General features: G+C 36.7%; 1 protein-coding gene across 1 annotated transcript in view; it reads left to right on the plus strand.

Annotated features, from left to right (window-relative positions):
* The window catches only part of SYNE2 (spectrin repeat containing nuclear envelope protein 2), a 352560-nt gene that overhangs the window by 63241 nt on the left and 262047 nt on the right, over positions 1-27272 (plus strand). The window contains 15 exon segments of the mRNA XM_020986547.2: positions 28-190; positions 1530-1608; positions 3033-3219; positions 4318-4324; positions 5594-5758; positions 6432-6584; positions 11056-11229; positions 14031-14189; positions 14624-14797; positions 19085-19219; positions 19785-19940; positions 23569-23786; positions 23958-24048; positions 26141-26253; positions 26763-26889. Coding sequence (XP_020842206.1) covers positions 28-190; positions 1530-1608; positions 3033-3219; positions 4318-4324; positions 5594-5758; positions 6432-6584; positions 11056-11229; positions 14031-14189; positions 14624-14797; positions 19085-19219; positions 19785-19940; positions 23569-23786; positions 23958-24048; positions 26141-26253; positions 26763-26889 — 2101 coding nt within the window.

The raw sequence follows: 27272 nt of genomic DNA on the forward strand, positions 1-27272 counted from the left end.
AATCCTAAACGCTGTCTTATTTTCTAGATTCCACAATATTATGGGGACCAACTTCACCGCACTTTTAGAATTTCACTACTACTTGTGCTCAGTCCTCGGTTTAATAGAGGAAGTGAAATCAAAATTGAATCTCTGGAATATCAAATATGGGACCCAGGAATCTGTAGAACTATTATTGGGAGATTGGCATGTAAGTTAAATTTTATGTTCTGCCTTAGTCAACCTGTCTTCATTTTTGATCACTTTATTGACAGGAAAGAGAATTTGTTTTTTGAGTTCTAACCTCTTCATCTAGGAATTGTTTTTACTTCATTGTCTAGAATAGGCACTTCCTCAGAGGTTAAGCCAAATTAGCCAAAGCATCATTGTGACCCCCCTGCCCCTGATATTCTTGTCTTTTTTTTAGATCTTGTCTTTTTTGCCTTCTTCCTAATCAACTTACGTTGTACTGGATTCTTCTCCTTTATTCTCAACCCTCAGTTTAGTAACCTTTGTCCTTGACAGTTTGCCTAGAACTGACCATTGCTTTTACATAAATGCAGTCTGAATAACTGTGATCTGAATAACTTCAAATCTGGACTGCACCTGCTTGGGCCAATAACCACAAATCTGGCCAAAGTTTATAGCTCCTGTTTGCATCTAGACTGACTACCATACCCTCCGTTACCTGTGGGCTCAACAGCTTCAATGCTTCAGGATCAACCTATCCCAAAGGCCCTACTACCCATATGGTCCCAGCCCTGAAAAATGGATAGGATGATAACAGAATTTATGTGTGTTGGAAAAGTGTGATACTTTGATTAGTGATTATTTTACAAATGTGTTTTAGATTTAAAAGCATGATATCCATTTTAAAGCCCCTAATAATTATAGGTAGCTGGGTGGCACAGTGGATAGAATCTTTTACTTGGAGTCAGGAATAACTGAGTTCAAATAACTGTTTTGGACACTAAATGTATGACTGTAGGCAACTCACTTAATCCCTCTTGGCCTTAGTTTCCACACCTGGAAAAATGTTGATAAAATAGCATCTATCACACATGGTTGTTGTGAGGGTTACGTGAAATAATATTTGTAAAACACTATCTTTCTCTGTGGTAGCTCAGTAATATTGTTCAAAATGAAGACTATGAAAATAACACATATTTGTAAGGTGAGGAGAATTTGAAATGGCTATGAAAATTTGTTAACATTTAGCATTCATGTTTATAAAACATTGTAGTAGCTTCTTCTTGACAAGTTTATAAATTAATTTATTCCAGTAAATCATGACTGACAAAGATTAGAAAGAATAACCTAAATGATTTATGTATGACATTATTTTAGTCCATAACTAAGCTTCTACTCTCTTATACTGTCCCAAATGATAGTATTAATTATGAAGATTTTATCACTTATTTCTCTCAGTTGAATTTTATGCATTGAAGTGTAAAATATGTTCAAATTTGTGGCATTTTCTCTTTCTTGCCTGTTTTATTTAAACACTTTTGTTTATGTAAATCTATTTTTCTTCTTTTGTATGTGGACAGAAATTTGTTGAAGAAAAGGAGTTCCTAACTCAGCTTGAAAGTTCTTTTCAAAAATGTGAAATAATGATCAAGAATTTAGGTAAGATAATACAAATGATTTATTATAGTTTTATTTGATTTTTAGAATGTTACTGTTATCTTTTGTTTTTACATTATAGCTCCTTCACTGTAACAAAAAAGAAAAGAGTACAGCCAAAAAAAAAAGTGATATAATCAACACAGCATTTATAGTGTTCTGTATATTTAGTGTTCTACCTCTCTACCACTAGGAGGGAATTGTCTTCCTTATCTGTTTTCCACAGCTATGATTGGTCACTAAAGTTAATCATAAGGTCCCTGCCTTTCCACGTTTAGATTTCTGGAGTATATAATTTTCTCCTGGAAATACTGAATTTAAAATTATATTTCAAATTGACTAAATTGTCCATACCCTTTTACCAAGTGATTTCATGACTGGGCAGCTACCTGAAGGAAGTAAAAGACAGAAAAAAAGGGACTACTATGTGACAAACTATTCCTGACAGTATTATAACAAAGTGAATCCCCATCAGTGGGGGAATGGCTGAAAAAAGCTGTGCTAAATAAATGAAATGGAATATTATTGTGCAAAAAGAAATCACTAATATGAGGAATTTAGAGAATTACAGAAAGATTCCTATCACTGATACAAAGCAAAATAAGCAGGACCAAAGGAGCAATTTATACAATCACTGCAGTGAAAATGAAAAATTCTTTAAAAAGGAAGAACAATTCTGAAAAACTGGAAAAAAATGTTAAGTACTATATTCATTGTCTTATGACATCATTGTATTGGCTGTTTTTGCTTGTTGTTTTTTTTAAATCACAGTGGAAAATCCAGCCTGGAACTGGGTAGAAAATGATTGTGAGGTAATGAAAAAAGGGAACAATACAACAAAATTTAAAAATAAAATATTTTATTCTTTTCATGTTTTATCTCAGAATGCTCTACTGAAGGCATACTATAATGTCTTGTTGTAGAGGTGCCCTTGAGTTTTTGAAGACTAAACCAGAGGAATGCAAGCTCTGGTGGGTCCTAACAAACTAGAAAAACTTTGAATATGAGCCAGGTCATAGACTATGACTATGTGTTCTGAGGACCAGCCCAAAAAAGTTCACAGAGGCTCATCACTAGGTGGCCATAGAGTTATTAATTTTATAGGCAATAGGAACTCTTGGACACCATTTACTAAGTTATAGAGTTTTTGTCTGAATGGGTAGGCAAACTCACATAGATGAACTGACATATCCTGAAAGTGCCATGTACTTATCTAAACAATATTTTGGTATTCTTTATACACAAGGGAATTTTGCACCCACACATAATAAATACAAAATTCAAAGAGAATGTTTTCTAGACAATATTGTTATAATCCCTGTTTAATTTTGTCTTTGCCATACTTGAACAAATGTGTCCAGTTAAAGTCTTTTAGTCACATTATGATAATGTTTCCTAAGATTCCTTTCTTTTGTTAATTATGGTAGCTGGAGATCCTCAGAACATTAGCAAGCAGTTTAAGATGGTGGAATCTCAGATCTCTATATGTAGAAAATGTATGTACAATATAAAATCCACCCTGCAAAAAGTTTTGTCATCTTGGGCTACATATACAGAAAACCTTAATTCCCTCAAGACTTGGTTGGAGAATCGAGGAAAGAACACCCAAAACAGGTACATTTTCTCTCTTGATTTAAGAGTTTTTGCTTTTATTAGAGATCTTGACTCTCCGACTCAGGAAAAGGAGTTTGCAGAGTTATAAGCAGGCATGTGTAGGGCAATCCTCCTTGGAAGGTTTGCGTGTAGTTGAGAAATGTTGTCTCCCTTCAAGCCTAAATGGTTAATGGAACATTTTCTTCTTAGTGTTGTTTTCTGAAACATCATTGTCTTCCTCTTTGAATGGGGATGGGTGAATTGGACTGATTTTATAGGCAAATTTAAAAGAAACGAATGGTTTAAATTAAATTTCATTTTTAAATTGAGTAAGATCCTAACTCCAAAACCTTTTTTTGGGGGGGTAGCTGTGAATTATTGGGGAGATAATATGGCGTAACAAAGACCATTTCATTGGGAGTCAGGAAGCTGAGTTTAAATCCAAGCTCTCTGACTAACTAGCTCTGTGCCTTTGTATCACTGTTCCTCTCTGGGACTCATTTTGTTCATTTTTTTAAAAAGGGAAGTTAGAGGAGATGATCCCTTATTTGACTTTTAGCTCTGATCTTCTACAAATTTGATCAAAATACACTTTAGCTTTCTTGGTGTGGAGGAGGTCGTCTTGTTAATAAAGTTATTTCTATTTTAAATTAGTGATCTATTTTGCTGTTTATGTGTTCAGTTCTTAGAACCATCCACGATGATTCCCCCCCTCCCCATTACTGGTGAAGTAATTTAGAAGTAATTTGTTTCTCTTGACTGAAGAAGGATATTGTTAATCCTTTGAACTTAGAAATTAATTGGAGTCAGTCATCATGAGTTTGAGGAAACTTTTCCAAAAAGTTAAATCATTCAAAAGAAACTAGGCTGTTTTTAAGATAAAATAATTTATAAGTGTGATTGAGCAGATTTTCAGTCATCAGTACACTCATACTATGTTATGTGTAGGCAGCCTCATAACTGAGTAAAGGTTGTAATGAACCTAAATGGTGTGATTGGAGGGCCATCAAGTATGGTTGCCACTTTACAAATATTCCTACCTCGCTGCTTGTCATGGTGCTTAGAATTCTACCACTAGGAATCCTTTCTTTGAGGTCTTGATCACTTTTCCCTCTCCAGTAATCTCGTATTAAAATAAATAGTTATCTCTTCCACATCTTGAATTTCCCCATTACTGTTTTGATATATCATAGTTTTGATATACTGTGGGTCAGCATAAGAACTTAAATGGGAATTTTGGGGGAGTTTTGTAGAAGCTACAGATGACACATGAAGGCTAGAAACTCAGTTTAGAAACTCAGAAATGCATAAATTACATGTATAATATCAACATATTTTATCTTTTAATACTGTAAGCACTCCTTAAAAAGAAAACATTCAGATTTCTCTGGTATGAAGGGAGGGCCAAAAATTTTTATGTGGATTTTTTTTAAATAAAGGGGTTGCTGTGCCCCTAACTCCCATAATGTATAAGGGATAACTATAACTCTGGAAGGGATAGCACCTTAAAGAAATATGAATACCTTAGAAATAATTATCAGATACTAACGGTGGCATCTAGCTGAGACTAAGGCTTTGTGAGAATGAGAGATAGGTGAGCCACCTGGGACCTGGGGGAACCAAGAAAGGAGAGAAGAATGTTTAATGGGGAGCTAGGACTGCATTGAAGACAGGTTCCATCCACTTAACAGCTTTTTTGGGCTAAGTTGTGCAGTGGATAGAGTTCTGGATTTGGATTCAGGAAGACCTGAGTTCAAATCCTACCTCAGACACGTACTTAGCTTTGTGCCTCTGGGAAAATCACCTAAGTTCTCTCAAGCTCAGTTTCCTCATCTGCAGAATAGGGATAATAATAGTACTTATTTCCAAGGGTTGTGAGGGGGGAAAAAGATGATATCTGTAAAGGATTTGCAAGCCTTAATGCACTATATAAATACTAGCTATTATTGCTATTTTAGTTGGTTTCTTTGCAAACCTTAAAGTGCTTTATAAATACTAGCTGTTATTGTTGTTTGTTCCTTCTCAAAGAAGACCATGACATCAGGGAGGTGATGCCATGACATGTAAGTGAATTAGATTTAAGCGAGGGAGGGCTGTGCCGAGTCACCAGCCTCACTTTCTCCTCCCGGACCATCTGGGTCCAGTGGCCAGATATAGATCAGGATGCCTGGAAATCGTCCTAGATGCAGTGAGAGAACTCGGCCTTTTGAAGTTAAGGTCTTTAACAGGTCTCTCTCAGTTTGACTGAGGCAGTGATCATTCAGAGATTAAGACTAGGTAAGAAAGGAGGCAAAGAATGGCCTCTTTTACCTAGTTAAAAAAAATAATCTGCGAGAGGATTGGTTATCAGAAGGTCAAAGATCATTTCATTCAATTATTCTTTTATGTTTTGCAGATTCCTTTTGAGACACTAGCAAGTTGGAATTCAGTACTTAGTACTGTAAATGAGGTTGGAAAGTTTTTAATTGATGTCAGTAATCAACAAGTTGGATTGTCTATTAATAAGGAACTGAAAAGACTTAATAAAAGATGGTCAAAATTCATAAAGAAAACTCAGTTTGTAAGTCATGAGACCACTTTGTGTTGTATAGCATTATATTTGAAATTAGTAATGTGAGAATTTTTACTGAAATTATCTCTATCCTTTTCCATGCCTACCACCCTGCTCCTTATAGAATCTTTTCTTTTTCCTTACCTCTTTGTTTTTGTTAATAATATCAAGGTGACTGAGAAGATGATGGAATTCTTGAAAATTTAGAGCTGTTTTAAAAACTCTTTCTTCTCCCTTGGTTCTTATATCCAATTGGTTGCCAAGTTCTCTGGATTCTATCTCCATAGTATTTCATTCATCCTTTCCTCCTCCTAATTTATACTACCTTCTACCCTAGTTTTGGCTTCCATCATTTTTCACTAGACTATTATAATAATCTCCTAATTGGCCTACTGGATAACTTGAAATTATTATATTTATTCAATTCTCAATGTCTTCCCACTCCAGGACAGCTTTCAACCTGGCTGTCTACGTAATATATATCACTCTCCTTTTCAGAAACCTTTAGTGGTTCTCCTCCTTCTTTTATAACATCATTGCTAAATGAGTTAGAATGTAATAAGCATTTTTTGTCCATGCTAGGATCTATAACTTATGAGACTTTTTATTTTAACAAAATGTATTAGCTAAATAAACAAGCAAAATGAAGATAAAAGAATTATACCATTAATTTTTTTAATAGGAGATGAAACTGCATTTTATCCAAGAACAGGAACAATCCAGTCTTGATAGCATGGGAAATACTGAGCTACCTTTGGAAGAAAACTTAACTTCCTGTGGTGGTTCAACAGATATTTCAACTGAAGCACTTAGGAAGCACATTCAGCATTTAAAGGTAAAATGCAGGAATTTTGAAAATGCCTTTCAGGAATGTAGAGGTTTAATTTAGATAAAAGAAAAGATTTTTTAAAGTGTTATAAAATGTCGGTTTTTGTTATTAGCAATAATAAGAATGACAATAAAATAACAAGCAGCTGTATAGAATGCCGGGCCCAGAGTCAGGAAAACCTGAGTTCAAATCCAATCTCAGACACTTACTAGTTGTGAGACCCTTGGCAAATCACTTTACCTTGTTTGCCTCAGTTTTTGTATCTGTAAAATGAGCTGGAGAAGGAAATTCAAACTAGTTCAGTATCTTTGCCAAAGAACAGACAAAAAAACAAACCCAGGTGTGTTCACAGAGAGCCAGACATGACTGAAACAATGGAACAGCGACAACATGGCTGTGTAAATAAAGAGCCTTGGTGTCAAAAAGACCTGGGTTCAAAAACCTACTTCTGATATGTACTATGTATATGATGCTGGGCAAGTTATGTGACTTGGAGAAAGTTAATTATCCAAAGAAGTCCCAGAGTACAGAAATTGTAAAGCAGGTGCTGAGGGAATTTCCTGACTAGGAATTTCCCTGTACCATTGCAATCACAGGGCAATTCAAATGATAATAATAATTGTTTCTGCTATCTTTCTTTGATAAACATTGTTGGATATATCACTATGGACATATGCCTGGAAAAGCAGATAAAATTTAAAACATAAAGAGTTTCCTGGAAAGATACTGAGTTATTCAATGAACTGGTGTTTGGGTAAAATCTTTCCTGCCACTGGGAGTCTTGAATAAGGATGATATTTCTCACTGGAGTTCAAGTCTCATTGATGGAAATCATGCTAAGATCTGCTCTGATGAAAAGAAATAAGAGAATGAGTGTGGAGTATATGGAAAAGGAAAATGAAGGAATGTCAACAGATAGTTCCAGAGCTAAAGAATCAGATTTAGAGAGACGAACTACATGGCACCGTGTCCTGAATGATCATGGAGCAGAGAGTGACAGCTGGCAGCCTTCAAGCACCAGAAGCCTGCAGGCTTTTCTTATCTAATGGTGTTGCTCCTGCCTTTATCTTTCTCTACTTCTGGTAATCACCTACAGCTGTACACATAATGACCATGCTCTCCATTACCTCTGTTATTAAGGTCTTGTTCAGTTTTACAGACACTAAGCTATTGATTGCTATTTTACTCTAATCATTACTAATTAATGGAAACTTACTGAGTGCACTTTGGCAACCTATGTGCCTCAGCTTCTTAGTCTGTGAAATGAAAATAATAATGCCGGTTCTATAGAGCTCCCTCATAACTTATTGGGAGAATGAAATTAGGGAATTGAAATGGAGATGTAAAAAGGGATAAAATGTGGGCAGAAAACATTAAGTATCTTCCAAATATACTTTCATACTTCCAGAAATGTGATTGAAATACATCCACATCTTAGTAGTAAATTTCATTAATTACTCTGGTTAAATTAAAATTTATAATAAGGTATCCAGTGTTCAGAAGAGGAGCCTCTCTTCAAATTAGCTATTTTGGACCTCAGGCTGTTGTTAAGCCTGTACCTGAAACCCTTCTCACTTGATGGTAGTGTTGTTCAGTTGTTTTAGTCATGTCTGACTCTTCATGACCTCATTTAGGATTTTCTTGGCAAAGATGCTGGAGTGGTTTGCCGTTTCCTTCTCCAGCTCATTTTATAGATGAGGAAACTGAGGCAAACAGGGTTAAGTGACTTGCCCAGGGTCACATAACTAGTAAGTCTGAGGCCATATTCGAACACAGGGAGATAAGTTTTCCTGATTCCAAGCCCAGCACTCTATCCACTGCACCACCTCTCTACCCCTTCTTGCTCAATAGGACCTGCCAGAACTTGAGTTCAACTAGGGTGGCCTTATAGCAAGAAGGTTGTAGCTCTTGAGGTTCAATCACCTGGGTGACCTTAAGTCTAGGCATTAATTTTCTCCTCTGCAACAACATCCATCATACCACTTTTACTACCTAACTTCAAGATTTGTTGTAAAGGTTAGAGTTCTGTGGAAATGTGTGTCATTAAGAACGCAGGGTCACCTTGAAGCCATTATTGCCCAGATTCACATCGGAACATCACTAAGTAATTAACTCTAATAGGCAAACCCTCTTCAATTTGGTCTTTGTAATCAGTCTCCTCTAGGACACTGTTGAATAACTTGGTGAGCATACATCTTCTTGTTTTATACCTCAGCTGATATATTAATAAGTGGGTAGCTGAATATGGCTATCTGTGTGGATATAGCTTTCAAGAATTCTTGCATATTTTGATGTACACATTGGGAAACAGCTGGTAGAAAGAGAGATTATTTTAGCAGTGTACCCGATTGCCTGAGGGTTTATGTGCCAAGAAAATGTGACTTGAGAAGCATAATTACGCAACATATTGTGTGTGCTCCTCTAACACTTCCATACACCTGACCTTTAGCATAGATTAAGCCAAAGATAACGTACAGGTTTTTGTTAAACATAGCAATACATTCTCTAAATATTTCATTTTAGTGCTAAGTGAGGAGTTTAGTAAAAGATCCTACAAATTAAGTATAATTATTGCATTTTTGGAAATATGTCTCATAGAAAGCAATTTCACAACTATGGTGGAAGTGGCAGATGTTAACTAGCCAGGGAGCTGATTAATAGGGGAAGAGAATAAGCATTTTTATGGAGTGCCTATTATGTGTCAGGCATTGTGCTAAATGCTTTAGAAGTATTATCTCATCTGATCCTCCCAACAACTCTGCTGTTCTCATCCCCAACGTGTCATTGTTGAGTCATTTCAGTAGTGTCTGACTCCATGACCCCATTTGTAGTTTCCTTGGCAAAGATACTGGAGTGGTTTGCCATTTCCTTCTCTAGCTCATTTTACAGGTGAGGAAACTAAGGCAAACAAGGTTAAGTGACTTGCCCAGTGTCAGACAGCTAGAAGGTGAGGCCAGATTTGAATTCAGGTCCTCCTGACTCCCTGGGCCGGTGCTCTATCCACTGGCCCAATAGTAATAGCATTACTATTTTATCGTGTTTTAATATCTACAAAGCACTTTCCTCACAACAACTGTATCCAGAGCAAATATTATTATTCAGATTTCTACAATGAAAAAACTGATACTCAAGAAAGTTAACTGACACTTGCACAAGATTTTGCAGCTAATAAGATTTTATGGTAGGACCTAATTGGGTCCACCAGTACTCAGTGACTCTACCCTTAAAAGGCTCTCAATAAGAAATACTACTGCTTTAGTGCAAGATTTATAGTCACAAATTAACAGCTTGCATTAGCTAACTGCTACTGTCCTGCTTTAGAATACCACTGTACAAATTCCCTCAGTGTCTACATTCTTTCAGTGTTAAAATCCCTTCTGGCCTAAGCCTTTACCCATTAACTTTGAAGGCTCTTTGGAGACAAGTCCCCTGCTGAACTCCTCTCTTATGACCCCCAGCCTTCAGAGGCTGAGTGATTTGTTCATGTAGCTGAGCCTTTGGGTATTCCCCTCATTACCTCTCATTGTTGGCTGAAGGGGTCTGATTGTGGGTGTATTGCAAGGCTAATGACATTAGTATACTCTAATACACAGCTGCATTGCTTGCTGTACTAATGCTTAGCATCATTTCTCCTAATTCAAGAGAATATCATCTCATCTTGGAATAGAAGTAAACATTAAAGAAATATTCTGCAACTTGATTTTGTATTGTCATCAGGGTATTCCCCTACATTAAACTAAGTAACCTAAATAGGGAATTATTTTGCCCAAAGTTAATGGCCATGACTATCCCTTAAACTTAGGTGTACAAGGAGACCGATCTTTCCTAGGACAATATTAAAGGTAGAAAGGTTCAAATAGTTTCTAGCTGTATTGACTCTAAGGCCTGTGTTCTTTCCAGTATGCCACCTATACGTAAGTGCATACTATGTTCCAGGCACTGTGTTAAGCGCTGTGAATAAAAATACAAGTAGAAAGATAGTCCCTGACCTCAAAGAGATTATATTCTAACGGAAGAAGAAAACTCATAAAAGGAAGCTGAAAGAGGGGAGGAGGGGGAGACGAGAAAGTACCTGTCCAAGCCATGGTAGAGAAAAATCCAGGGGGCCAGGAGTACAACCTGGAGACGAATGAAGACATGACTGGTTTGGGCATCCTCCTTAAAATGGAGGTTATGGGAAGAACCAGCCAATCAGAGAGAGAGGCCAAGGTGAAGAAGTTTCTGGGGCATTGTAGAAAAAGATTGGGAGAATCAGATGTGCACTTTGGAGAGGAATAAAGACATGGTGACTTGGATGACCTCCTTGACATGGTTGACCTAGATAACCCCATTAAATTGGAAATTCTGGGAGTAACTAGCCAGTCAGTTGTGAATAATGATTTTGTTGACCACCTATTGAAATTTTAAGTTATTCGCATAAAAAAGGATATTTCTGGATACACTGCTTTGCTTTCATAATCTTGGTTGTATATTGTAGACTGGAAAAGAAAATGAGGCTTTAATTAAAGAGTTCACAGAGCTCCTACAAGTGCTTGAAGAGATGGAAGAATTCATCGATCAAGTGGCAACCTGGGAAACAGAAATCAGACCTGTTCTGGATTTTATCAAACAACAAGGTTATGTGGAAGCTTCCATGGAAGAATCTTTGCAGGTAAAAATGTAGAAAAGCAAAATGCCAATTTTACAGCTGTGATCTTGTATTTCAATTTAGATCAGGTTGATAAAGGAAGTTCTAAGAAACCTGTATTTCATAGCCAGTGACATGCTATGGTCACAATATTTACTACCTGGTACCCTGGGTCTAGGAAAGTTGCAAAATCTATGTCTTTTGAACTTTGACACTAGCTTATTTTGGGGCTCTGAGATAGTGAAGTACTTTTCTTTGAAATTCTTTCTAATGAGACGAATTCTCACCAGGGAATGGTTAGTTATTCTCCTTTCTGCCTGTAGGGGAGCCACTAGAAATGGACAAAAAGTATTCTAAAGCAAGAGACTTCAAACTCTACCCATTGGCCGGATTAAAATGTAATTGGGAAATGGTCAACAAAATGAAATGCAATACAATATACAGAATGGTAGTCTGTGGTTTTCTAAGTTAATATGCAGCCTTCTGGGATCTGTTTCTATTTGAATTTGACACCACTGCTCGAAAATATGCCTTTGTTGGTTTTTTTTTTGTTTTTTGTTTTTACTTTTTTATGTTTTGGTTGTTGTTTGGATAAGGAGATGCTGTTCAGTTGTGTCTGATTCTTTTTTTTTTTTTTGGCTAGGCAATTGGGGTTAAGTGACTTGCCCAGGGTCACACAGCTAGTACATGTGTCTGAGACCGGATTTGAGCTCAGGTCTTCCTGACTTCAAGGCTGGAGCTCTATCCACCGTGCCACCTAGCTGCCCCTGTGTCTGACTCTTCATGACCCCATTTGGGGTTTTCTTGGCAAAGATACTGGAGTGGTTTGTCATTTCTTTCTCCAGTTCAATTTACAGATGAGGAAACTGAGGCAAACAGGGTTAAGTGACTTGCCTAGGATCATGTAGCCAGGAAGTATCTGAGGCCGGATTTGAATTCAGGTCTTCCTCACTCCAGACCCAGCACTCTATCCACCTAGAAGCCTCAAGGAGAATGGCTTTCCTTATTGCATCCAGGCAGAAGTACAGCAGCTACTCAGAGGTCAAATCCCACCACTAATCAGCACAGAGGTTTTGACTTCCTTCATTTCTGATGTAGACCAATTCTTCCCTTCTTAGGCCCACCCCACTCCCAGGGTCGACCATACTGCTGTTGGAATAATTTTGGACACCCAGGTGGCTTTAGCCCTCTTGAAGCTTAGAACTCCTAAGGGTATGACCCACCAGCCTCAGCTTCCCCAGTAACAGAGATTACAGATGTCCACCACCATGCCGGGCCTAGGGCTCACTACTTATTAGCCATGTAACCTTGGGCAAGTCTCTTGGGATCTTTAAGATCAAGATGGGATTGTAAAGATGATCTAATTCAGAGGAGGAAACAGTCCCAAAGAAGTTAAGTGACTCACTCTTGGTGACACAGCTAATGAGTAGCAGAGATAGCTTTCAACTCCAGTGCAAATTTGGTACTGTTTCCATTACTTCCGGCTGTGTTCTTGTTCAGAATATGTAAAATAGGGATAATAACATTGAGTCATCCTCCTCAGTACCTGGGACTGCTGTGTACCACTCTGCCTAGCCAATGCCTTTGGTTTTGAATTTGTTTTTCTATCAATAGAATGGAGATTAATTTAAAAAAAAGTGTCCATGAAAGAGTACAATGAGAATGAGTAAGTCTAGTTTCATATTGCGTTTGAAGGTATGATTTGTGAATATAAAGAATTACTAGCTCTCTATTGAAAACTTACCCATGGATTAGACTCCCACAGCTTAACTGATTGCAGGGAATCCTACTGATTTTTGAAGAAGAGAACGTATTCTTTCTTCCCTGGGACTCAGTTTTGCCTTTACTTCTGTGTAACCAACATATTGAGAAGCGGGGAAGTAAATAGTTTACATTGTAATATACTGCCGTAGCTATTACACTCAGCCCTCCTGGGGAAGATGTAACATTGAAAGTTTGACTGAGTTTCAGCTAAGTCATAAAACCATCCAGGCATGAGTTTTGAGAAGATGGAAAATTCCAACAATCAGAAGAAGAAATAATTCCTTTGCACATCTTCATTTCTTAGCTTTGTGTATTTATTTAATCTATCAATAATTTCTGTAGTAAGTATAGAGAGATCATTTGTATGTTTTTGAGAATGGGGGATCTGAAAAAGTCACTAATGCTCCATGGACCTCAGTTTTCTCATCTGTTTAAAGAAAGTGTTGGATTAGATGGTCTGTGAGATCTCTTTAAGCTCTAGCATCTATGATCATGTCACTAACTACCTGCATGACCTTGGTCAAGTCCCTTAACCTCTTTGAGGTCTGGTTTCTAAAGTTAGAGACCTCAAGTCTCTACAATTAATTTTAGGTCTGAATTTCTGATCCCATAATTAATACTGATGATTAAATCCAGTTTATCTTTTAAATATTATTATTTTACTTATAGTTGATAACATACTAAGATATCTGCAACTTAAAGGATGTAATTTTGAATAGATATAACATTAAAGGGATCAGGATGTTTCTCAGAACTTGATCATTATGGTTCATATTTTTATTTTATATATTTTTGTGTATGCATGTACATCTTTAAATATGCTCTTAATTATTTATGAATTATTTCCTTCTTACTTACAAGGTAATATGTAGTGCTTACGTAAGATAAACTTGTGTTAAGACTGTATCCTCAGGCTTTCTCCAAGCTAGACAATGTAAGGAATACTCAGAACATATGTAAATTTCATCATTTTGGATTTTGGATTCATCTTTAATGGCTTTTTATTAACATGATTTTCATCTGGATTAATGTTGAACCTTACTATGCTCTAATTTCTGTAGAACCTGATTGCCCGAGGATCTATGTACCAAGAACATGTGACTAGGAAAGAAAATGCATTACAAATAACAGCACAAAATATTTCAAGCAATGTACTCCTCCAGCATTTCCATACATCTGGGCTCCAGACACAGATCAAAGAAGCAAAAGACACAGTTAAGGTCTCTAACATAGTGCATTTTCTAAATATTTTATTCCTTAGCTTTTAGTGGTCTGAAAAAAATGCTACCATTCATTTAAAATTTCCTGCATAATATTATTTTTGCATTACAGTTTGAAACAATTATTGTTTAGTTGCATATAAATACAGTATATTAGGATTTATATGGAAAAAAGCTACTATTTGAAAGAAGCTTTAATTTAACCAACTTTTATTAAGTACCTCCTGTATGAATTCATGGCCCTCTAAAATCTGGCCTCATCTTCTCTGTTTAATAGATACTTGAATTTTTGTTGAATTGAATTAAATTATAGGTCATTGTGCTAAGCCTTGGAAAAGATTTGAAGTTTAGAAGAAAAACTTGTTTTCTTCTGTGTGAACCCTTTATGATAGTAAGGTAAAATGCAAATAATTTAAAACTGTTTTTCTTCACAGAATAACATGGCAGAGCTAGATGCTGTCTTACAGGCCTCATATGAGAGTTCCCTAGAAATGGATGTTAGGGCCAAGTTTGAAAAGTCACAAAAGGAACTTGAGTCAGATATTACAAAGGCTCAGGAACTTCTTGGACAAAAAGGGAGCCTTGGTGACTTGGTTTCACAAAAGAAGGTGGGAATCTCTATTATCATTACTTGTAAAATATTTATTAGTACTTATTTCTCTATTAAAAAATTAAGATACAAAACAAAATGATGCCATTATCTTCTTTTAACCTCTTTGAGTTTTCCAGTAGTAAGCAAAAGTGACTTACAATTACAATTTTAAAAAAATCTTCATTTAAATGAAAAAAAAATAAATTCAGATTTTGATGTAGACCTTTTAAAAATGCTGAGTGCTGCAGTGAAAATAGCTCTGGAATAGGATTCAGGAAACCTGACTTATCTAGTCTTAGTGCTAGCTTTGCAACTATGACCTTAGACAAGTCACTTAATTGTGCTTCATTTTCCTTATCTGTGAAATAGAGCTAATAGAGTTAACATATAGAGCTGGAAAGTACCTGAGAGTCCATCTAGTTCAATACTTTCATTTTGTGGAGAAGAAAATTGAGGATCAGAGGTAAAGTGACTTATCCAAAGCCACATAGGTAGTAAGTAGAAAAGATGATCTCTTTCCTATCCAACTGATAAAATAAGAATCAAATGAGATAGTGAGTGTGAAAGTGCTATACAAATATCAAGAATTATCATTCAGCTGAACTGATAAAAGACACTTAAAGGATCTTATCCTCACTCTTCAACTATGATTCCCTTCTTTAGTCCCAAGTTTGATTTTTTTTTTTTGGGTGAGGAGATTGGGGTTAAGTGACTTGCCCAGGGTCACACAGCTAGTAAGTGTTAAGAGTCTGAGGCTGGATTTGAACTCAGGTCCTCCTTACTCCAAGGCCAGAACTCTGTTCACTGCACCACCTAGCTATCTCCTAAGTTTGATTTTTGACATAATTTCCAGGGGCCATAATTTTAAAGGTCTTGAAAAGCTTTGAAAAAGATTTTTATATTTGATCCTGGAGTTAATATGGAGTTTGTTGTTTATTGAGTAGGGGGGTGACATGGTCAGACCTACACTTTAAGAAGATTACTTTAGCACCTAGATGGAAGATTGATTAGAGTGGGAAGAGACTCTGGGTAGGGAGATAACTGGAATGCTATTGCAATAGTCCAGGAACAAAGTGATGCAGGGCTATGGTAGTGATTGTTTGAGAGAAAAGAAAGAGACCTGTATGATAGACATCACAAAAGAAAAAGTGACAAGACTTGACAGCAGATTGGATATGTGGAGTGAGAGAAAATGAGGAGGTGAGAATGACACTTAGGTTACAAACCTGGGTGACTGATTATGTAGCAGTGCCCTCAAAAGTAATAGGGAAATTTGGAGGAGGAAAGGATTCAGGGGGAAAGCTCATGAGTTCAGCTTTGGAAACACTGAGTTTAAGATGTCTACAGGCTATTCAGTTTTAGATGGCTAATTGGATATATAAGACTGGAAATCAGGAGAGATGTTAGGATTGACTAAATATATCTGAGAAATATCTATCTGCATAAAGATGACATTTGGCTCTACGGAAACTGATGAGAAGACCAAGTATAAAAAGAGAAGGCCCACCAGGATGGACTCTGAGGGAATACCCACAGTTACCATGATCTGGATATAGGAAAAGGAGACTTGAAAAGGAACAGTTAGATGATAGGAGATGAACTAGGAGAAAGCAATGTCACTGATTTACTGTATTGTAGGCTTCAGAGAGGTCCAAAAGGAGGAGGATTGAGAAAAGGCCACTAGATTTAGCAATGAAGATGTCACTTGTAACTTTGAATAGAGCAATTCCAGTTGAATGAGATTTAAAGCCAGATTACAAAAACTTTGGAAGAGTGAGAGGAGAGAGAGAAGCACTGATTGTAGAGAGCTTTATCAAGTAGTTCAGCCACAAAATATAGAGGTGATATAGAATGAAAGCTAGTGATGATGGATGGATCAAGTGAGGTTTTTCTTTTCTTCAGAGATTCGGGAAAAATGAGGGAGTTTGTAAGCAGCAGGGAAATAGCCTGTAGAAAGAGAGAAATCGAAGATTAATGACTGAATGGGGATAACAGAGGGGAGTAATTTGGTGGAGAAGACTGGATGGAATGTGATCAATGGTGCATATAGAGGGGTTTGCCTTAGAAAGGAGAAAGGTCACCTGTTCTTGTGGAATAATGGCAGAAGACATCTGGGTGAGGTGAGATGAGGCAGGGAGAAGAGGGAGCTCTCTGAAAATGGCTTCTATTTTTTTTTTTTAGTGAAGTATGAGGCAAGGTTATCAGCTGAGAGGATGGGGAGAGGAAGAGTCATGACAGATTTGAGGACAAATGAAAAAACTTGGAATAGCTGCTATGATGAGTAAAATAGTGAATCAATTAATGAGGATTGCCTTACTGCAATAAGGGCACAGGTGGGATTATGTAACAAATTTATAGTGAACTCAGTTTTAGCATAGTTTCATGATTTTCTCCAGCTTCTTTCAATAGTATGTAAAGAGAAATAAATATAGTGGATGGTGGGAGTAATTCAAGGTTTAGGATGGCATGATTAGCAAAAAAGATAAGGGGCAAGTGACTCCATTTGAAGAGTGGATGGTGAGTAAAGGATGATGTATAATTCAATTAGTTCACCAAGAGGAAGGAGGAGCGTATAGCCACTGTAGGGGTGGAGGCTGGGAAAGTATTGAGGGGTGAAAGGATTAGAAGTCATAGTAAAAAGTAAGAACCGGTTTGGGGGTCATGAAGCAGAGGGAAAGATAGAATGATAAAAGACTGTGATCAGATAAAGCAAATTTAAAGTTCATGAGCACAGAAGTGGATAGAATGATAAAAGACTGTGATCAGATAAAGAAAATTTAAAGTTCATGAGCGCAGAAGTGGTGCACTTGTGAGTGGTGCCAAGATCAAAGATACGACCATCTCTACATGTACCTGAGGAAGAGGAGAGGAATAGAAGGTAGAAATAAGTAAGCTGAGGAAGTGAGAAGTTATTGATGTTTAGGGGAGGATCAGTATGTATGTTGAAGTCCCTTTGTATGAAGGCAGGAGTTGAATAGATAGAAAGACTGAGTTAGTTGCTGAATTCAATGAGGAAGGAAAAAGAGTCAGTAGATACCAACTACCAGAATCCTTGACTGGGTATGAATATGGATTTTATGAACAACAGAAGAGAAGAGTTTACTGAATAATGGTGATAGTGGGAGAATCCACAAGGGGAATTGGGGAGCAAGAAGTATAATACTCCCTTACCAGACTTTAGCAGGTGCATAATGTTAGTGATAATGAGGAAAAGGGATATATGGCAGAATTCAGAATTCATTTGGAGAAGAAGATAGGAAAATAAGGGTATCGTACTGCCTGTCAGACCTCCTTATCAGTGTAATTGCCACTAATAATTGAAATTTCTTTGCACTCGTATGACATGAACTACTTCTCCACACACTTTCTACATTTTGTTGCTCATGTAGCAAACTTATTTATTCGTAACTTTGAAAGCTTATACTGAACATTGTTTAATGCCTTTCCCACACCTTTCTTTGCTCTGACACAATATCAAAGCTGTTATGTTTAGTTTTCCATAGTTTTCAATGTACCTTAATATTTTCCTTATCTCTCAACCATACCATTATGTAGTAATGTGTACTTAGCAGAAAGAACCTCCTCTAGCCCCATGAGATGTAATAGTAGCTTCTCTTTACAAAGGGAAATGTTCATACAAATCTTCAGACGTGTTACAGTTGACATCTTGTGACAGTTTTCTCACACCCTAGTTCAGTCATTTTTCAGTTGTGTTCAACTCTTTGGGACCCCATTCGGAGTTTTCTTGAAAGAGATACTGGGGTGGTTCACCTTTTCCTTCTCCAGCTCATTTTACAGATGAAGAAACTGAAGCAAACAGGGTTAAGTGCCTTGCCCAGTGTCATACAGCTAGTAAGTCTGAAATCGAATTTGAACTCGTCTTCCTGACTTGCCTTCCAGGCCCAGTGTTCCACCTAGGTGATTCTGCCACCTAGTGGCCCCCTATATCCTAGTACTAACTTTGAAAAAACCGGTTTTGAAATTAGAATGTGTTTTTAGCTTTACATCTTTGTTATTTTAATTTTTTTAGAGAATTTTTTTCTATGAATTTAACAAATATTTACAAACATGAAAATTTCATAATACAAAGAGAAAGCTTTTGTTATATACAATTTGTTTTCTCTAGGTGTTTGTTAAATTTAATATGGTTGTAATAAAATTGCCTTATTTGTATCCCTTTTCTAAATTTCCTTTTGTTTTCTTCTGTTTCTTCTGTGGTTTAATGCTTTACTGATGTTCTTTTCTTTCTTATCTTTTGCATGTAATATAGTTTTCATGTGTTTGTTATGTACTTTGTTTATAGGATATTCTAGCCATTTTAAGCAGTAAAAGCTTGGACAAATTTTTGAAAGCTACTGAACAACTGAAAAATATTGTGTCTACTGATGAAAAACTATCCTTAGAAGAAATGAGCAGAGAGCTCTCTAAAGAGTGGGAGGTGAGATATCCGTAAGATTTATATGGCATTGTATTGGCTGGAAGCACATTTTTTAATTTTTTAAAAATAAAACAAAAATATTTTCACTATTTGGAATGGTAATGTGTAATCCTTCCTAAAGATATGGGGATGGGAACTTTAGTTCCCTCTTAGCCTTGTGATAATCATGACATGTTTTCCGTTTGTACTGGGAGCAAGCAGTTTAGACAAAGCTAGTTTCTAGGATTTATCTATTCATTCATTCATTTAATAAGTATTTATTAAATGGCTTACGTTTACAAGTACCATGTTAAGGAAGACACCTTGACCAGCCTGTGAAAAGCTTACAACTCAGGAAGGGAGGTAAGACATGTCCATAGATAACTACACTATGGGTTAGAATGTAAAGATGCAAATAGAGGCATAAAGTCCTCTACACGAAAAAATTCAGAGGAGGAGACGTTACTTCTAGCTGGAGAAAGTGATCATGGATGGGGTTACATTCTAGCTGACCTTTATTAAAATATGGCTAGAAATTTGATGAGTGGAGTTGGGAGAAAAGCATCATGTTTATTTTATTTTACAGGATCTTCATCAAGAAATATGTTCATATATTCATCGAATAAAAATTGAAATTGAAAAAAAGCTTACTGAAAACATATCAAAACTTGAAAAGCAACTAAATAAAGAGAAAAAATTACTCAGTAAAGGGAAGACCAAGGGACTCATTGAGGAACATGAGGTAGACTGATTCCTATGTAAACATTTTGATTGTGTTTAAGACCATGCCTTGACATGTAAGCTCTCTCTTTCTGAGCGTTGGTATCCATTCAGATTTATTTCTATCTAATGGCATGAGTTTAGATTAAATGATCTAGGGAATCATTTTCAAGTCTGTCTTTCTGTAGGTTTATCAATTCCAGTTTGGAATTCTGTCACTGCCCTAAATTCTTTCATTTATTATTGGTACTAAAAATTCATTCAGTAATTGATGTTTAGTTTCCCTTGATTTGCTAGTTATATACGAGATATAATACTTTTTATTGTTCTTTGAAATAGACACAGTGACCTTTGAAGGATCTAAGTGTTCTAGGAAAGCATGATATGCTCTGTAGGCTTTTACTGATTAAGCACCAGACGTAGCCTTGAAGTATTTGTGAAGAATAGCATGTCAGAACAAAGATTCAAACAAGTCAGGTTGAACAGACTTTTTTTTTTAAACTATCCCCCACTTCAAGGGTCATTTCTTTGAATACTTACAAAGTTAGTCCAAAATCAATTTTGAATTTTCCCATGGTACTTTCATTGAATAATCCACGCATATATAAACAGTGGCACACATTTAGTTATTTTATGTTGGGTCCTCAAGAATCCAGTCTTTACACTTTCAAAACCCTTTTATGTTGTAGAAAAGTCACTCACTGTACCGTAGGAGCTAGTTAATAGAGAATTTTTTTTAAGGTTCTGAGTAATGATAACATTATGCAATCACATGGGACCCTACGACTCTTAGAATTCAAAAGGGATATCAGATAGGGATATCAGAAGCCAGTTAATTTAGATATATAAGGGTTATCAGAAGGCAGTTAATTCAGGCTGTATCTGACCAAGAATCTCCTCTATACCATGTTAATAAATATTAAGCAACTACTATGTGCCAGGCACTGTTTTAGGCACTGTAAGTACAGAGACAAAAAAAGAAACAGTTTCTGCCCTCATGAAGCTTACATTGTATTAAGGAGATATACAAATATAAGAATATATAAAATACAAACAAAGAAATGCAAGGCAATTTTGGGGGGAAGTCCTAGAAGCTAGAGGGATCAGTGAAGGTCCTGTGGTGAGACTTGAATTTTGAAAGAAGCTAGGGATTCTAAGAGATTTAGGTAAGGAGGGAGTATAATTCAGGCTTGTGACAGAGCCTGTACAAATGCAGAGAGATAGGAGATGGAGGGTCATGTGTAAAGAAAAGCCAGAAGGCCATTTTGGATGGATTATAGGGTATCTGAAGGGGAGAAATGAATGATAAAACTGGAAAATGATATTCGAGTTAGGTTTTAAAAGGCTTCAAAATTCCAGACAGATGAGTTTGTATTTGATTCTAGGAATGACAAAGAGCCACTGGGTTTGTTGAGTAAGGGAATGACATGGTTAGACCTTTGTCTTAGGTTAATCACTTTGGCAGCTATGTGGAGAATGGATTGGAGAGGGGAAGAAAAAAGTCATGAGGGCCAATTAAGAGGAAGTGCTTGTGTGACATTGTTTCCAATCTTTTGTCCATCACACAACCAGGCTAGTTTAGGCTCCCGTTACCTCTTGCCCAGATTATTACAATAGCCTCCTAATTGACTTCTGAGCATCTAGGCTCTTCCCCTTAACACCTCCAGCTTCCTCACCCCATCTTCTGCACAACTACCGAACTGATTTAAAACAGAGGTCTGCCTATGTCACTTCTCTGCTCAAGAAATGTCTATGGCTCCCAGGTGCTCCTAGAATAAAAGACAAATGCCTCTGACATTCAAAACTCTTCAAAATCTGGTTCTAACCTATCTATTGAGGCTCCTTATTCAGCCTCATGCACTCTACATTTCAGCCAAACTGGACTACTTATTTTTCCCCATGTACATCATTCTGCCTCCTGCCTCTGTCTTTGCACAGGAGAGCTCCATACATGAGGTGCTCTCACTCCTTACTTCTACTGTTTGAGACCTCGTGCTGCCTTACAAAGCTCAGCTTAAGTGCCACTTTCTACAAGAGGCCTTTTCTGAGCTCCTAAATTGCTGGTGTCCCTTCCCCCAACCATGATGATTTTATATTTGCATGTACATGTTGCATATATGCATGTTGTATACTCCCAGTAGAAGAATGTAAGCTCCTTAAGGACAGGAATGCTTTTGTTCTGTTTTTCTTTTAAAAGCCTGAACCTAGTACACTGCTTGGCACATAGTAGGTGCTTAAAAATGTTTGTCGAGGTGAAATAAATGGACTCATCTTCATTATTCTCTTTGTAGTGCATTCTAATTTAATTATGTTCTTTAAAAAACGTGGCACTTTTGCTTTGAAGACTGCCTCCCATTGAAGCTTAAACTGTTTCAGGAGAGACTGAGATATTAGAGGCAGCTAGGTGGTACAGTAGATAAAAGACTGAATTTGGAGTTAGGGAGATCCAAGTTCAAATCTAGCCTCAGACACTTACTATCTGTGTGACCCTGGCCAATTGACCTAACTTCTCTCTGCTTTAGTTTCATCATCTGCAAAATGGGGATAATTATAGCACCTTTTCTCAGCGTTGTTATGAGGATCAAGTGAGATAATATTTGTAAAGTGTTTTGTAAATCTTAAAGAGCTATATAAATGCTAGCTGTTATTACATTCAAAAGTCCCTTGATATTTTCATAACAACGGCATCCCCTCCTTCCCTTTGCCAAGATATGGGATTATAATTGCAGAATACTGCCTATGTTGGTACACAGCTAAGTGGACCAATACATTAAGGGCTGGATTAGCAGTCAGGACAGACTTTCATTCAAATCTAGCCACTGATGCTTACTAGCCATGTGATACTGGGCAAGTTGCTTACCATCTGTATGCCTCAGTTTCCTTATCTGTAAAATAGGGCTAATAATGCTACCTACTTCTCATGATAGCTAACGAAGATCAAGTGAGATAATAAATTTTTTAAAAATATAATTTAATTTAAAATTTTTTATTTTAACTTCCAAATTCTTTCCCTCCATCCACTCTTTCTTTTACCCATTGAGAAAGCAAGAAATATGATACCCATTATACATATGAAGTTATGCAAAACATTTCCACATTAACCATGTCGTGAAAAAGAAGCAAGAAAAATAAAGTGAAAAACATGCTTTAGTTTGCATTCAGAGTTCATCAGCTCTCTTTCTAGAGCTGGATAGCAATTTTCATCATGAGTCCTTTGGCATGGTCACGGATCATTGTATTGATCAGAGTAGCTAAGTCTTTCCCAGTTGATCATCATTACACTATTGCTGTTACTGTGCACATTATTCTCCTGGTTCTGCTCACTTTGCTTTGCATCAGTCCCTATAAGTCTTCCCAGGTTTATAAGATAATAAATGTAAAGTGCTTTATAAATCTTAATGCTACCTATTATATTGTCAGACTCCTTTTATTCTTTGTTACAAGGGATGGCTTGCTGGGTAAGGGAAGAAAGACATATTTAGATAGTAATGTGATGTAAAAACAAAGAGTATCAGTTAAAAATTAAAAAAATTCTGAAATAAAATAACAGCTTCTCATCATTCTGAAAATCCACTAGTTTCTAATCATTATGGAAAAAATCATGTCGACTCACAATGAATCCTTGTCTGCTGTTTTATTTCTTTAATTAGGCTTGCTTTTCTGATGAAGGGATCCTGTGTCAGCTTGATCACCACATGGAAGCCCTGAGGGAGCTGAGTGAAGAGCTGACTTCAGAGGAAAGTCGACAAGAAATAAGGAAAACAATTATAGAATATGGACAGAGACAAAATGGAATTAAGAATACTGCTTCTGAGATTTATATGATGCTCCAGGCCCTTATTGAAAACACTCAGATGTCTGAAAAAAAGTTGGTATTTCATAAGAACATGAGGAATTTCAGGGAAAACATTTGTAAAACCATTTTCTTCCAAAACTTATAGCAAAATAAGTTACATAGCATTTGAACATTGATGGTATTATTTTTTGGAGTTTGAGGTTTATGGCACTCTTTTAAATGAAAATTTCTGTTACTTCCTAGGAAGCCCCTAAGTGCATCTGAGAATGGTGGAAGGGATGCTGGGAAGGTGGTACAGCCTTCCAAACCCGATGATGCAACGTTACCTGAAGAGGTATACTATTTAGATGATGATGATACCAAGGTTTACAACACACTTTACACGTGTAGTGTCACTTGATTCTCACAATAACCCTGTAAAGTAGGTGCTATTGTTATCCCCATTTTACAGATGAGGAAACAGGCTGAGAATTTCTTCAATGACTTGTCCAACTTTACATGGCTAGTAACTGTCTGAAGCAGGATTTGAATTTTGGTCTTCTTAACTCTAAGTCTAGAACTCTATCCAGTGCATCACCTAGCTGCTTTTTAGAAGAAAATCTAATGAAGAAAGCCTTCAATACTATGATATATATACTATAGATAAACTTTTCAATAAAGTAGATTCTTTTTCATCAAGAATGGTTGGGAAATTAGGGTTCTGGTTAACTGAGGCACTATATTTCAGAGTCATAGAATTTCAGAGTCAGAGGGGACCTCCAAGGTCATCTAGTCTGGAAAAAAAAGATGCTCTTCATAAAGTACCTGACAAATAGTCATTCAGCCTTCACTTAAAAACCTTGAGACAGGGGGAACTCACCACCTTCGGAGGTAACCTGGTATATTTTAATGAAATAGGCAAAATAAAGCCCCATAGAACCCAATGAATTTTTATTTTCTCATCTGGAATTCTCTCACAATAATTTATATGTTATCATCATGAACATCAGCAATTACTATCATAGTATTATTATACCCATGGTATAGGAGATTAACTCAAATATATACTAAGATATAATATATACTGATTATTTATGGGGCAGCTAGGTGGCACAGTGGATAGAGTGCTGGGCCTGGAATAAGGAAGACTACTCCTCCTGAGTTCAATTTTGGCTTCAGATACTTACTAGCTATGTGACCTTGGGCAACTCACTTAACCGTGTTTGCCTCATTTTCCTCACCTGTAAAATGAGCTAGAGAAGAAAATGGCAAACCACTGGAATTTCTTTGTGAAGAAAACCTCAAATAGGGTGACAAAGAGTTGGACATGACTTAATAACAACAACATTATTTATATTGGAAATCACTTTTTAAAAAAAACAATATAAACTTTTAAAAAATTTTTTGTCATTTTTCTTTTTAAAAATTTGTTTATTAAAAATGCCAGTGACTTGGGCTTTTCACTTGTGTGGATTCCATATAAATGAGAGGTTCCAGTGTGACAATACACCAGTAAAGACAGGATGACAGTATAACATTGTAGGCAGTGTGGCACAGTGGCTTTCAAGCTGTACTTCGAGTCAGAAAGGTCTGAATTCAAATCCTGCTTTAGACACTTACTTAGCTGTGTGATCACTTGGGCTTTCTGCTTTATCTAGTCCTGCCAGCTAGCTGGTACTGTGGATAGAGCCCTGGGCCTGGAGTCGGGAAGACCTGAGTTCAAATCCAGTCTCAGACACTTGCTGGCTGTGTGACCCTGGGCAAGTCACTTAACCTTTGTCTTAGTTCCCTCATCTGTAAAATGGGGATGACAATAGTGTTTGCATCATAGGGTTGTTGTCAGGACCAAATGAGATAATAATAGTAAAATACTAAGCATAGTGCTTCACACAGAGAAAGTACTATATAAATATTAATTATTATTAAGATGGGGGTAACAATAGTACCTATGTCCTAGGGTTGCTATGAGGATCAAAGAGATAATAATTAAGTGCAAAGTTCAGTGCCTGGAACATAATAAGTGCTATATAAAGGTTAGTTATTACGCAAATGTTATTAGTTATTATTATTACTAAGATGAGGATAATAGTAACATCTGTTTCCCAGGGTTGTTGTGAGGACCAAAAGGAGATACTATTTGTAAAGCATCTAGGAAACCTGGAAGTATTATATAAATGCTAGTTTTTATTCTTATTTGCACTCCCAGGCTGTAGACAGAAGCCTCTCTCTAGAATGTGTTGGGGATGGTTCCTCTGGTTTGCTGACTCCCCAGTTACAGGCAGGTGTCTTCCCTGCTACTGCAGCGTGGTGTCTCAGCTGAGAATCTTAAATGATGTTGTTATCACTCCTGACTGGCATAAAGAATCAGTAACTGGTCTAGGTGGCTTTTGGGGGAGATGACTGGTATTTGGAAAAGGTTGTGTTGAATGTTTTTCCTTTTCTTTTAGGCTTCTGGATCTGCTAGCTTTGACTTAGAATATTTCAGCATACTAAAGCATCATGAAGATGAAAGGCATGTAGAGAAAGATGGTGATGCGCCTTTTAAGAAGTTATTGGAAAGGTAAATTATTTCAAACAAACTGCCTATTATAGAAGCAATGAGGTATTGAGTTACAACAGTAGATACAGTGCTGGGCCTGGAGTCAGGAAGACCTGAGTTCAAATCTAGCTTCAGATACCTCCTAGCTATGTGACCCTGGGCAAGTCACTTAATTCCTCTCTGCCTCATTTTCCTCATCTGTAAAATGGAGATAATTATAGGCTTGTTGTCAGGCTCAACTGTGCTTGGCACATAGTAGGGACTTAATAATCTTTCTGTCCTTCCTAAAAGCACAGATTTTGAACAAGATATAAATTAGGAAGGCTTTATATTTTGATATGCTTTTATTATGCTTTATTCATAAGTTTGTAAGAAGTCTATTTCCTCTGCCATGTAGTTCTCAACTTATATATGGGATTTCCTTATGTGTAACTGAGGGTGACATTTTCATTTTAAAGTATTATGGGGGTGTTTTGGCCTCAGTAAAAAATAAAATCCATTCTTCATTAACGTCAATTCTTCTTTCCTAGATATGATGCACAGAGAGATAATCTAGAGATGCAGTTACAAATCAACAAAATCAGAGTTCTTTCTGATTTTCCTAGTGAAAAGGAAAGGAGTATCTCTTGCTTACAAGATAAATTGACAGATCTACAGGTAAATAGTTGTAATCAGTATCTTTTTTTTTCCTGTTTGTTAGGTAAAAGACACTACCACTGTCCATGATTATAGACTTATAGTATTTCATGTGACTGCACCTATTTGTTGAGGAATTGACTGGTTTCTCCAAATATTGACCCACATGTTAGTCTGCTTTGTTGTAGTACATCTCTTATGTGATCTTACTTCACAAGTGAGTTTCGGTCAAGGGGAAAAGGAACTTCAGGATAACAATTTATTGCTACTATTGGCACAGATGGATTGCAACTTATTGGCAACTTGTAGCTGTATGTGAGAAGCAAGGTTTAAGAGATTATTTAAGAAATGTATGATACATTAGATTGTAAGCTCCTTGAGGGCAGGAACTGGTTTTGCTTTTC

The sequence above is a fragment of the Phascolarctos cinereus genome, unplaced genomic scaffold (assembly GCF_003287225.1).
Source record: "Phascolarctos cinereus isolate Bilbo 61053 unplaced genomic scaffold, phaCin_HiC Scaffold_3;HRSCAF=262, whole genome shotgun sequence".
NCBI lineage: Eukaryota > Metazoa > Chordata > Mammalia > Diprotodontia > Phascolarctidae > Phascolarctos > Phascolarctos cinereus.